The sequence below is a fragment of the Mytilus edulis genome, chromosome 3 (assembly GCF_963676685.1).
Source record: "Mytilus edulis chromosome 3, xbMytEdul2.2, whole genome shotgun sequence".
NCBI classification, from domain to species: domain Eukaryota; kingdom Metazoa; phylum Mollusca; class Bivalvia; order Mytilida; family Mytilidae; genus Mytilus; species Mytilus edulis.
In genome coordinates this window covers 45837838-45849939 of record NC_092346.1, presented here as the reverse complement: position 1 = coordinate 45849939, position 12102 = coordinate 45837838, and the positions used below count along the sequence as shown (strand labels likewise).

General features: G+C 33.8%; 1 protein-coding gene across 1 annotated transcript; it reads left to right on the top strand.

Moving 5' to 3' along the window:
- The first annotated feature begins 10301 nt into the window (after positions 1-10301).
- On the top strand, positions 10302-10901 carry LOC139515278 (tripartite motif-containing protein 29-like). The gene has a single exon (XM_071304844.1). The coding sequence runs from the start codon at positions 10302-10304 to the stop codon at positions 10899-10901; it is 600 nt and encodes a 199-aa protein (XP_071160945.1).
- Positions 10902-12102: the final 1201 nt, after the last annotated feature.

The following is a 12102-nucleotide window of genomic DNA, read 5'->3' as shown; positions in this document are numbered from 1 at the left end:
ACACGGAGGCGTCTTCAGCTGGCCTATATACTAGTTCAATGATAATGAATTTTAATTGTTTTCAATTTAGACTTGCTTGTAATTATTTCATTTGAGCTTGCATTATATATTCCCCCCGGTTTATATAATCCGTTCATCCCATTTAGACCCTTTAAAATTCAAGAGGCTATCCTAAATTGAGGTAAATTAAATGGCCTTTCAAATACTTTTCGATCCCTAACATCACTGAAGAGACATTAATTGTCGAAATCCGTTGTAAAGAAATAGCACCTCATATTGTGGTTTACCAATTTTGCCACGAGTTTATTGTTTTCTACTTGGTATTAAGGTAATATAGAGATGCATTTTGTTACACCTTGTGATCAATTTATTTGACAATCGCCAATGGCAGACAGCAGTGTTTAAGAACATCAGTTGTTCGATCTGCTAGTCAAATGCGTTTTGTTAAAATATATTTTTTCACTCTTTTTCTCTTTTGGAAAATGTTGTTTGTGCTGTATTTAAACCCTTCTACGACGAAATTTGTAATATGCGCACGTATAAAAATTGCGGTTTTTATCCAACGCAATCATAAGTTTGAACGTTGTTTTCAATTTAGTTTTGTTTATATATATATATAAAATGACTGAATAAATAGTCAACGATAAATCTTACGGGGCAATGGATCATATAATTATGATACAGTACACTACACAATATAATATATAACAAGTCTAAAAGGGTATAACATCACCAAAAATAACAATAAAACGAACAATATGTTAAATATTTCGGATAACAGATATCCTTCATCAGTATGATCACGATGTTAAATGAATCATGTCAATCTATTCTGATTATACTATCACAATCTTTAATTTTATACAATAAAACAGTTAAAGAGACGCTGGTACAATTTAAAACTTTCAAACACGACGCAAAGACCGCAAAGATATGCTAAAATAAAAACAGTTATTTGCGATATAAACTGGCATAACTCTAAAATTCTAGGTGACGACAGTTGAAATGTTACAACAACTGCGTGGAAATACAGTCCCAATAAACAGCCCTGACTGATCTAAACTGGTAGAATATTTAAGATATGACAACGGTAGAGAAATTGCAACAGAGACTGCCTATCTAAACATCCCAATTACATATAAATTTGTTTGATTCGAAAAATGAGTAACAAATGTTTACTAAGGTTAAATATTTGAACGTGGCTGCGTACATATATATCCCTGCCAACTCTGTTATTAAAACTAGTATAATTCAAAACTTCCTGAAATGTGTAAGAGTCCAGTACGGAAGCGGGAGCTACTGGACACAAGTGATGGCAGGAAAATGAGTAATGATAAGGCAAATGAGTGACTCTTCTAAGTTTGGTCATAGATGTCTTCTGGTGAAACTGCCCTGAGCTTTCTTATCCAAAAACTTTCCCAAGCAAGTCTGTCGGCCTTTTGACCAATCATCTTTGTGATCTATGAAAGTGATAGTGAGCTTTTTTATATCAGTTTGAGCGTGCCCATGTGATCTCAAATGACGCCTTACGGGGAGGTCGGGCTTGCACTACGATGACCATTCATGCGTTTGTTGAAAGGCTGTTCTGTCTCGCCAATATAAAAGCCACATCAACACTGAAGAATGTATACAACATTCTGTGTTTTACAAGTTACATTGCAAAATATCGTGTACACAGACCCAGTTGAGCGGCAAGTAAATGTTTGAGTATTCGGTATTTGTTGGCAAGTCAGACATCGTCTGTTACCACATGACTTGCACCATCCTGTAGTTGAACAGCTTTTATTAGAGGAAAAGTGTGCTCTCACAAATAAGTCTTTCAGACTTGCTGGTCTCCGAAAAGCTAAGACAGGAAGATCGGGAAAGATTTAGGATAATTTTGGGTCATTGGCAATACTTTGCCAATTGGCACGGATCAAACGTGAACGTTAGTAAAGGCGGGATTGTATGTTAAAACAAATGAAACTATATTGGTGCGCCTCTTCTTTTTGTACTGTAACAGGTCAGTGCGGCTGTTATTGTTAGCACGCGCAAACCCCTTATCTATGTTCCATTTCTTATAACCTCGTTTGGTTACAAATCCGCGAAGTTCCTGTAACCGTTGAGTGACAGCCTCCTCAGAGGAGCAAATCCGCTTTACTCGTATATTTTACATGGTTTGTGGGCTTGTTTATCTTTAAAACATATTTCGTTTGATGCTATGGCGTTTTCAGTTTCTCATGGTCTTATGATTTTGAATGTCCCCTTGATATCTAACGCCTATTTCTTTTTCGATTTGATAGCAACCATGCTTGATAAAAAGAAAGCAGGTTAATTAAAACAACTTTTAAACAATGAGATCAAAGTACTACATCATATAAATATATTTCAAAAAACAATAACAGTGTATAAGTAATCTGACCAAATTATTAAACTGATTATTACTGTTTACCTTTTTGGACTTTGCCTCGTTTATCAGCAACATGTGATTTTTGTGTAATATCTCGAGACTGTTAAACTGATGCCTTCGTAGGACACGACGAAGAAGATACTGTCATTCACAGGGAATATCAAGGTAAGGAAAACAAATAATACTAATAGCAAAGATAGTGTTACAAGGTAATAAGGAGTCATTTGAAGCAAAATGGTACATATATTAAAAACATTTTTTTTATCTTATTTCACAAATCTGGAGCCATAGTTGTATTGTATGATAACCTCCTTGTTTTAATTTTAGCGATAAACAAAAATAGATCGCGTCGATTTGGTTCAATCATATTGAATAAAAACAACAAATACAGCGAAAAAAGAATAACATTGCGACGAATTTCCTACAAATACGACAATCCATGCAGACGTTGTTTTTATTTTGGCCTTTTTTTCAGGAAATTTACAAATTTTGATTTCAATTTTGATTTGAGTTGCGGATTCAGGGGCGGTGTCGGGAAATCCACGCGGGTCCTCAACCCATCTTCTTGATCGGAACGAATTTATTTTTAGCTCACCTGGCCCGAAGGGCCAAGTGAGCTTTTCCCATCACTTTGCGTCCGGCGTCCGTCGTCGTCCGTCGTCTGTCGTCCGTCGTCGTCCGTCGTCCGTCGTCGTTAACTTTTACAAAAATCTTCTCCTCTGAAACTACTGGGCCAACTTGAACCAAACTTGGCCACAATCATCATTGGGGTATCTAGTTTAAAAAATGTGTAGCGTGACCCGGTCAACCAACCAAGATGGCCGCCACGGCTAAAAATAGAACATAGGGGTAAAATGCAGTTTTTGGCTTATAACTCAAAAACCAAAGCATTTAGAGGAAATCTGACATGGGGTAAATATGTTTATCAGGTCAAGATCTATCTGCCCTGAAATTTTCAGATGAATCGGTCAACCTGTTGTTGGGTTGCTGCCCCTGAATTGGTCATTTTGAGGAAATTTTGCTGTTTTTGGTTATTATCTTGAATATTATTATAGATAGAGATAAACTGTAAACAGCAATAATGTTCGGCAAAGTTAGATTTACAAATAATTCAACATGACCGAAATGGTCAGTTGACCCCTTTAGGAGTTATTGCCCTTTATAGTCAATTTTTAACCATTTTTCACAAATCTAAGTAATCTTTTACAAAAATCTTCTCCACTGAAACTACTGGGCCAAATTAATCCAAAGTTGGCCACAATCATCTTTGGGGTATCTAGTTTAAAAAATGTGTGGCGTGACCCGGTCAACCAACCAAGATGGCCGCCACGGCTAAAAATAGAACATAGGGGTAAAATGCAGTTTTTGGCTTATAACTCAAAAACCAAAGCATTTAGAGGAAATCTGACACGGGGTAAATATGTTTATCAGGTCAAGATCTATCTGCCCTGAAATTTTCAGATGAATCGGTCAACCCGTTGTTGGGTTGCTGCCCCTGAATTGGTCATTTTGAGGAAATTTTGCTGTTTTTGGTTATTATCTTGAATATTATTATAGATAGAGATAAACTGTTTACAACAATAATGTTCATCAAAGTAAGATTTACAAATAAGTCAACATGACCGAAATGGTCAGTTGACCCCTTTAGGAGTTATTGCCCTTTATAGTCAATTTTTAACCATTTTTTGTAAATCTTAGTTATCTTTTACAAAAATCTTCTCCTCTGAAACTACTGGGCCAAATTAATTCAAACTTAACCACAATTATCTTTGAGGTACCTTGTTTGAAAAATGTGTCCGATGACCTTGCCATCCAACCAAGATGGCCACCACGGCTAAAAATAGAACAGGGGTAAAATGTAGTTTTTTGCTTATAACTCTGAAACCAAATCATTTAGAGGAAATCTGACAAGGAGTTAAATTGTTAATCAAGTCAATATATATCTGCCCTGAAATATTCAAATGAATTGGACAACCGGTTGTTGGGTTGCTGCCCTCCAATTGGTAATTTTTAAAGAAATTTTGCTGTTTTTGGTTATTATCTTGAATACTATTATAGATAGCGATAAACTGTAAACAGCGATAATGTTCATCAAAGTAAGATCTACAAATAAGTCCACATGACTTAAATTGTCAATTGACCCCTTAAGGAGTTATTGCCCTTTATAGTCAATTTTTAACAATTTTCATTAATTTGGTAAATTTATGTAAATTTTTACCAAATATTTTTCTCTGTTACTAATGGGCAAAGTTCATTATAGATATAATTGTAAGAAGCAAGAATGTTCAGTAAAGTAAGAACTTCAAACACATCACCATCACCAAAATACAATTTTGTCATGAATCCATTTGTGTCCTTTGTTTAATATGCACATAGACCAAGGTGAGCGACACAGGCTCTTTAGAGCCTCTAGTTATTTTCATAAAACATAATAATTGAAGGTGCATTTTGTTTTGGTCGATGCCGCTGCTGGTGGAGTTTTAATTCCCCGAGGGTATCACCAGCCCATTAGTCAGCACTTCTGTGCTGACATGAATTATCATTGATATTGCCATATTTTTAAATTCTAAAACTGTTTACAATTTTTTCAATTTTTTAAATACTAATGCTTTTCAACCTCAGGAATAGATAACCTTACCTTTATTTGTCAAAAATTTTAGGAATTTTGATCCTCAATGCTCTTCACCTTCGTACTTTATTTGGCCTATTAACTTTTTTGGATTTGAGCGTCACTGATGAGACTTTTGTGGACGAAACACGTGTCTGGTGTGAATACAAAATTCAATCCTGGTATCTATGATGAGTTTATTTATTTATTTTTACCTATTTTGACAAATGCTCCTCGTAAGGGGCACCAAATGGGACTCTTGTGGTTTTGTACTCGAAATTCAATTTTGTACGGACAACAGTGAGTTTTGTTCAACAAAAATGAGTTCAGTTAACAAAAACTTGTAGCATACTACAAATTTAAATTTGTCATACAAAATTATCTTTCTGTGGACAAAAGTTATTTGTATGCAAATTAGTTCCGTTTGGATTCTGTGAACTAATTTGCATACAAAACTGAAATTTTGTCACAAAATTCAATTTTGTGTTTATTTTTGTGTAGACAAAATTGAGTTCTGTTAAACAGAAGTTAAATTTAACACAAAAGTCAATTTTGTGTTACAAAAGTCATTTTTGTCACAAAAGTCAATTTTGTCTACACAATCATAGACACAAAATTCATTTTTGTCATGACAATATTCAATTTTGTGGTTATTTTTTTTTTGTGTAGACAAAATTGACTTTTGTGACACTAAATTCATTTTTGTCATGACCAAATTCAATTTTGTGTTTATTTTTGCGTAGACAAAATTGAGTTTTGTTAAACAGAAGTGAAAATTTAGCACAAAAGTCTATATTTATTTATTTTTACCTATTTTGACAAATGCTCCTCGTAAGGGGCACCAAATGGGACTCTTGTGGTTTTGTACTCGAAATTCAATTTTGTACGGACAACAGTGAGTTTTGTTCAACAAAAATGAGTTCAGTTAACAAAAACTTGTAGCATACTACAAATTTAAATTTGTCATACAAAATTATCTTTCTGTGGACAAAAGTTATTTGTATGCAAATTAGTTCCGTTTGGATTCTGTGAACTAATTTGCATACAAAACTGAAATTTTGTCACAAAATTCAATTTTGTGTTTATTTTTGTGTAGACAAAATTGAGTTCTGTTAAACAGAAGTTAAATTTAACACAAAAGTCAATTTTGTGTTACAAAAGTCATTTTTGTCACAAAAGTCAATTTTGTCTACACAATCATAGACACAAAATTCATTTTTGTCATGACAATATTCAATTTTGTGGTTATTTTTTTTTTGTGTAGACAAAATTGACTTTTGTGACACTAAATTCATTTTTGTCATGACCAAATTCAATTTTGTGTTTATTTTTGCGTAGACAAAATTGAGTTTTGTTAAACAGAAGTGAAAATTTAGCACAAAAGTCAGTTTTGTGTCACAAAATTCATTTTTGTCACAAAAGTAAAATTTCGTGTCACAAAAGTCAATTTTGTATTCAAATAAAAAAATGTATTTTGTCTACAAAAATGAATTTCGTCATTACAAAATTGAATTTTGTGTACACAAAATTGGTTTTGACTACAAAAAGTTCAATTCCCATTCGGCGCCCTGTACCTCGTGCCCTAGCTCTCAAAAAAAAAACCCGTTGACAGATCTTAGCTTATTTTAGCATTCTTACCGAAGTTGCATCGATATAACTTTGAAAGGTATCAGTTGAATGGTATCAGTTGTTCGATATATTTGAAATCAATCATGTCCAGTCAGAACGGAAATATATAATCAGACGCGTGGTGTTTGGTCGGTGTCACGCTCACTTCACGCACTTGAATTCTTTCAATAACTCTTTTAGTGTTCAAAAGCCAAAATGTTGCCAATTTAAAACATACATCTTTTCCAGTTACAGTGCAATTTCCTGCGCATCTTCTCAGTCGACCGACTTGCTTTCTAGATTTGTTTTAATGATTTGTTATATTGTCTTAAATATTCAATGAATCCAGATTTTACAACACAATGTCATAATTTATGGTGTTTATATATCTCAATTTGTTCGTCGTGAATGAAAACACGAAAGAAATATATGAATTACTGACAAATTATTACACTAGGGTTTTCGGTATCACCAGAGACATATACACATGGAAAAAAGTATTGCAACACCTTGATTTTTAAAGATTTGAAAAATCAGCCTCTTTTTTTGAATGGAATATAATAAAATATTTGTATAATATTATTGAAACATAGTTTATGATAACATTTGCATTGAAACGAACAAAAAATGTTTGAAAAAAAATGATTTATATAACCACAATTTTAATAACAAAATGAAGTGTTTTTTGTACAAAAAAATGCATTTTACAACTTTTACTGTAGTCGAACCTTACAATATCAGACATTTCAAAATTAATCTTCAGATGACTGTTCACATCATGGTTGATCGTTATACGCCAAATAATTAGTACTTTGTGCGCAGCCTCCGTTCAAACGGATAACCGCATCTAAACGTCTTCTGATTCCTGCCAAAAATCGACTAATTTGTTGCTAAGGTAGCAGCAACCATTTCTGATGAAGAGCATTGTTTATTTCATGATGTGTTTGAACTGGGGTGTCCTTTCGCGCACGTTCCGCCCAATAGTGTTCCATATATGCTCGATATGGTTCAAATCCGGGCTACGATCCGTCCAAGGAAGATGAACCGAGTTCCATTGGAACAATGGATCTTCCTCCACGATGCTAATTTTCAACTTTAGCGAGCTCTGCACTACATTTGATACGGAAAACTGTGTGTCTGTTTGTAAGCAAAGGTCTCTGAAATGGTCTTATCGCACGATAACCAGTAGCGATGAGTCGATCACGAACAGTTCTTGTTAAAAAGCTCCTGTATGCCCACCACTCTCTTTTTAGGATTGTATTGTATTCCTTCTGACCAACCTTCATTATGCTTGATTTTCCCTAGCAAATGGTATAGGGGGTCTTCTTTATCTCGGAAGGTCTTGAACATCGTTTAGTGCCTTATTTTTTAACTCAAAACGCCTTATAGTGGAATGGTTATGACCAACAATACGTGCAGTTGTTACAGCGACATCCCTGCCTCTCTCATGCTGATAATATGCCATCATGCTGCAGTTTAGAGTTGTCGAGGACCCATTACAAGGTGTCAATCACATAACTTTAAAAACTTGGTTATTTAATGTGTTGAAAACAATGAGGATGAAAACATCTGTTTGCTGTTTACGGGTACAGTAGCTGCATGTGCAGATAAAAACTTATCGATTCGATATTTATTGATTAAGCTCAGGTGATACTTAAATATTGTTTAAGTTGTTCTATTTTACCAAATTATATCACAAAAAAATAAAAAGTGTTTTTTTTTTATTTCAATTTCAATTTGGTGTTGCAATACTTTTTTCCATGTGTATATAATACAGAGACATATAATACTAGTCAAATCATTTTCTAAATATCATCATTGGTACAAAGACATCATTTTATACTTTCAGGTACTTTTCACATCAAATCTGTTATGGTAATATTTTTTACAAAACACAAACATACCGGCATTCACTTTAAAAGCTAACAAACAATTAACAGCCATAATTATTAAGAAGGGATATACATGTAGTTACGATAATGTTGTGAGGTCATTAAAGATAAAATGTTTGAATTTTGATTCACTAATATTGTCTTTGCATCGGAAATAAACACATGTATGTTGGTAAACTACGGGTTATGTTCTTCTCATATATTTTATGATGGAATGATTTCAAACCCGTAACGGGAGGGATTGTGCCTGATATTGATATGATGAAGACATACTCTTTTTATCAGTTTATTAGATGTCTGTTGTTATCATGTCAGTAACTGCTAGTAGTCCTTTATGAATTTATGTATCCTAGTCATTTTGTTTAGCCTTCTTTTGTTACGTATACTGACATCGGACTCGGACTTCTTTTAAACTGAGTATTACTGCTGTGTATTTGTTTTTTCTACATTGACTAGAGGTATAGAGGGTGCGTTGAGACCTCAAAAAACAAGTTTAATCCCGCGGCTTTGCACCTGTGTATGACATCCATTTCCCTGAACTTTTACACATTTTTGTTTCGGGGCCAGCTGAAGCACACCTCCGGGTGCAGGATTTTTTGCTGTGTTGAAGACCTTTTGGTGGCCTTCGGCTGTTTTCTTCTCTTTTGTTGGGTTGTTGTCTCTTTGAAGCATTTCCCATTTCGATTCTCAAATTTATGTGTTGTTTCAGGACTTATTCCAAATCATTTGTTTCTTACATTCCTCAGAGGAGTTTTCTTAAGCAAGCATCCAATCCTCCGACGGCTGTCGTTAAAGTTTTCTAAGACATTTTCAATCTATTTTGGGGTGGGATCTTTTTACACTTTCACTTTTTATTTCATATTCTGTTACTAGTTTTATTTTACGATATCATTATATATTTTCATTTCATCTACCTGTAATATTTAAATAAAAATGGAAAGGAAAAGATGTGCGATCAAAATTGAAGTTTGTATTAGTCTTAAAGACTTTAGTGTTCACAAAGACATACAACTGCTATTTGAGAGCACACACCTTAACCAGTAAAATAGTATAAAGGTTAGAAAATGTGAATATTAAAATGGTTCTATATTAAAATAAATTCAAGGATTAATCGACCTTGAATCTTTTGTTAAGTCTTGTATTGAATACAGGAGAACAGTTATTCTTAACATATAGGCTTCTTGATAAGATTAAAACGTGGAAAATTTGAAAAACGTACAAAGGTAATCTTTGATTGTTTGTCATCAAACATTTATTTCATACCATTTAATTTTATATATCGTTTTAATTCTTATATATTTAAATAAAACAAGTTCAAAATTAAATTTCAATCATTATTTCAATATAAAATCTTCATTAAAGTAAAGTCCGCGAAAAGATGTTATCTTCTTTGGTCCTTCACTAGGTGACGTCATATGTATGCTTCCGGCGTCAAACATAAACAGCGGGCGTTTTCTGGCTTCTGTGCCGCTTCAGAATGTAATAAAATTTAATATAAAGAAGATTTTTAGGTGCAACATGTGAGTTTTTTGGCTTATTATTGTAGAAATTAGATGTCGGCTTCCTTAGTCTGTTAGTTACAGACAAGGAGATAGAGAATTTTACGGTAACTGTCATCCAATCAGAACTATTTATACAAAATAATTGCATTAGAATTCTTCCTGTCGAAGTAAGGTGTCAAAGAAAAAAAAGAGTGAACCCCCTAAATAAAATAATACTGTGTTCTTGACGACTTCCCACCGCGATGATCGATAGAAATAATATTTTACTATATAGTATGTTAATTATTTACAGGTATTCCAAGATGTCGAATTCGATACTTTGTGGTCCTTGTGGTTATGCGGAAAATAATAAAAAAGCAGAGAAATGGTGTACAGTTTGTGAAGAGGGATTGTGTGTAGATTGTGAGAAGGTTCATAAATCTATAAAAACAACACGTAATCACAGGCTTATATCCACTCAAGACTACCGGCAGATAGAAAATAATTCTGTTAGTCTAAACTGTGAAGATCATGACAAGCGATTCGAACTTTATTGTAAAACACATGATGCTGCAGTTTGTTTAGGCTGTGTGCCATCTCGTCATAGAACATGCTCTGACGTCATCCCTTTAGAAAAAGCTGCTGCAAATGCAAAGCAATCAACTGCATTAGCTGATTTGGAGGATACTTTAACCTTGACAATACAAAATCTTGAACAAATCATTAACGATCGTGATTCAGCAATGGAAAAGTTAGAAGGCCAGAAGCAATTCATAAAAAATACAATCAATGCTACACGAGCAAGAATAATGGATAAGTTAGCCGATTTAGAACAAAAACTTCTTCTAGAATCAGACTCAAAACATGGGGATTGTAAATCCGAAGAGAGCAAACTTTTAACGCGTTTAAAAAAATCAGAGTGAGACTTCAGTTGTCTGAGAGAACAAACATCGCAACTGGAATCATTCGCGTCCGACATTCAGCTTTTCCTTGGAATGCGACAGATCAATAAAGCAGTATACAAAGAAGTAGAATTCGTAAAAGACAGAATCAAGTGTTTCCAGAATTATGAAATGAACTTAACGTTAAATCCATCTATAATGGCTTTAATGAATGAGTTAGATCAGTTCAGACGACTAAAACTAATCTACCTTTCAAAGAAGCAAAGGTAGATCAAGCCCAGATAAACATTCAAAAGCCTGACATGAAAAACATTAATAACGTCAGTCTCCAGTTGAAGAACAAATTTAAAGTGAACAATAAGGATAAATTCATGTGGTTGTCTGGGTGTTCCATATTACCAAATGGTAATTTGTTGATAGCTAATTCTTTGGGAAAGTGTGTAGTAATGGAGTATAGTGAAGACGGTAAACATATCCGTGACATACCTTGTTCTGACAAAACGTTTGATTTGACAGTCATAGACACTGACCGTATTGCTGTTACTTATAACCATAGTCAGTACATTGAATTTTTAAATATAAAAACCTATACTGTCGAGAAGAAAGTAAAATTTGAGAAAAGTTGCTATGGTATATCATACCAGGACAATAAACTATTTATTATTACAGGTGGCATTGTAATAATAGATGTTACGGGAAAAGTACTGAATACAATAAATATTAAGTGTGGATTATACTTGACAACCACAAAAGATCGAATTTATTTTACAACAACTTCGTCTGTAACTTGTATCTCCATGACGGGCGAGAATATATGGAAACACACGGATAAATCTCCGGTCGATCTTAGGGGCATCACGGTTGATGATCACCAAAATGTATATGTTGCTGATATACAGTCGAATAAGATAATCGTAATACAACAAGACGGACGATGCAGTAGAAATGTTTTTACAAAAAATGACGATCTGAACAGTCCAAGTGCCTTACACTACAACAAAGACAAACAAGTGTTAGTAGTGTGAAACCGTTCTGAGTTGACATTCGTGTACAATCTTGTCGAGTAGTCATTAACTGAATATGCCGATGAGATTATATCTGATAAAGTCTTTTTTTGAGCAATGAAAAAAACTTAAAAAAAATAATGACTTTGAAACCTGTATTTAAATAGCACAAAACAAAGAACAAACATTGAGGATTCAGGAACAGTTGTCTGTTATTT

Excerpts from the sequence above, each read along its gene's own strand:
- LOC139515278 (XM_071304844.1), top strand. The coding sequence starts at position 10,302 with ATGTCGAATTCGATACTTTGTGGTCCTTGTGGTTATGCGGAAAATAAT.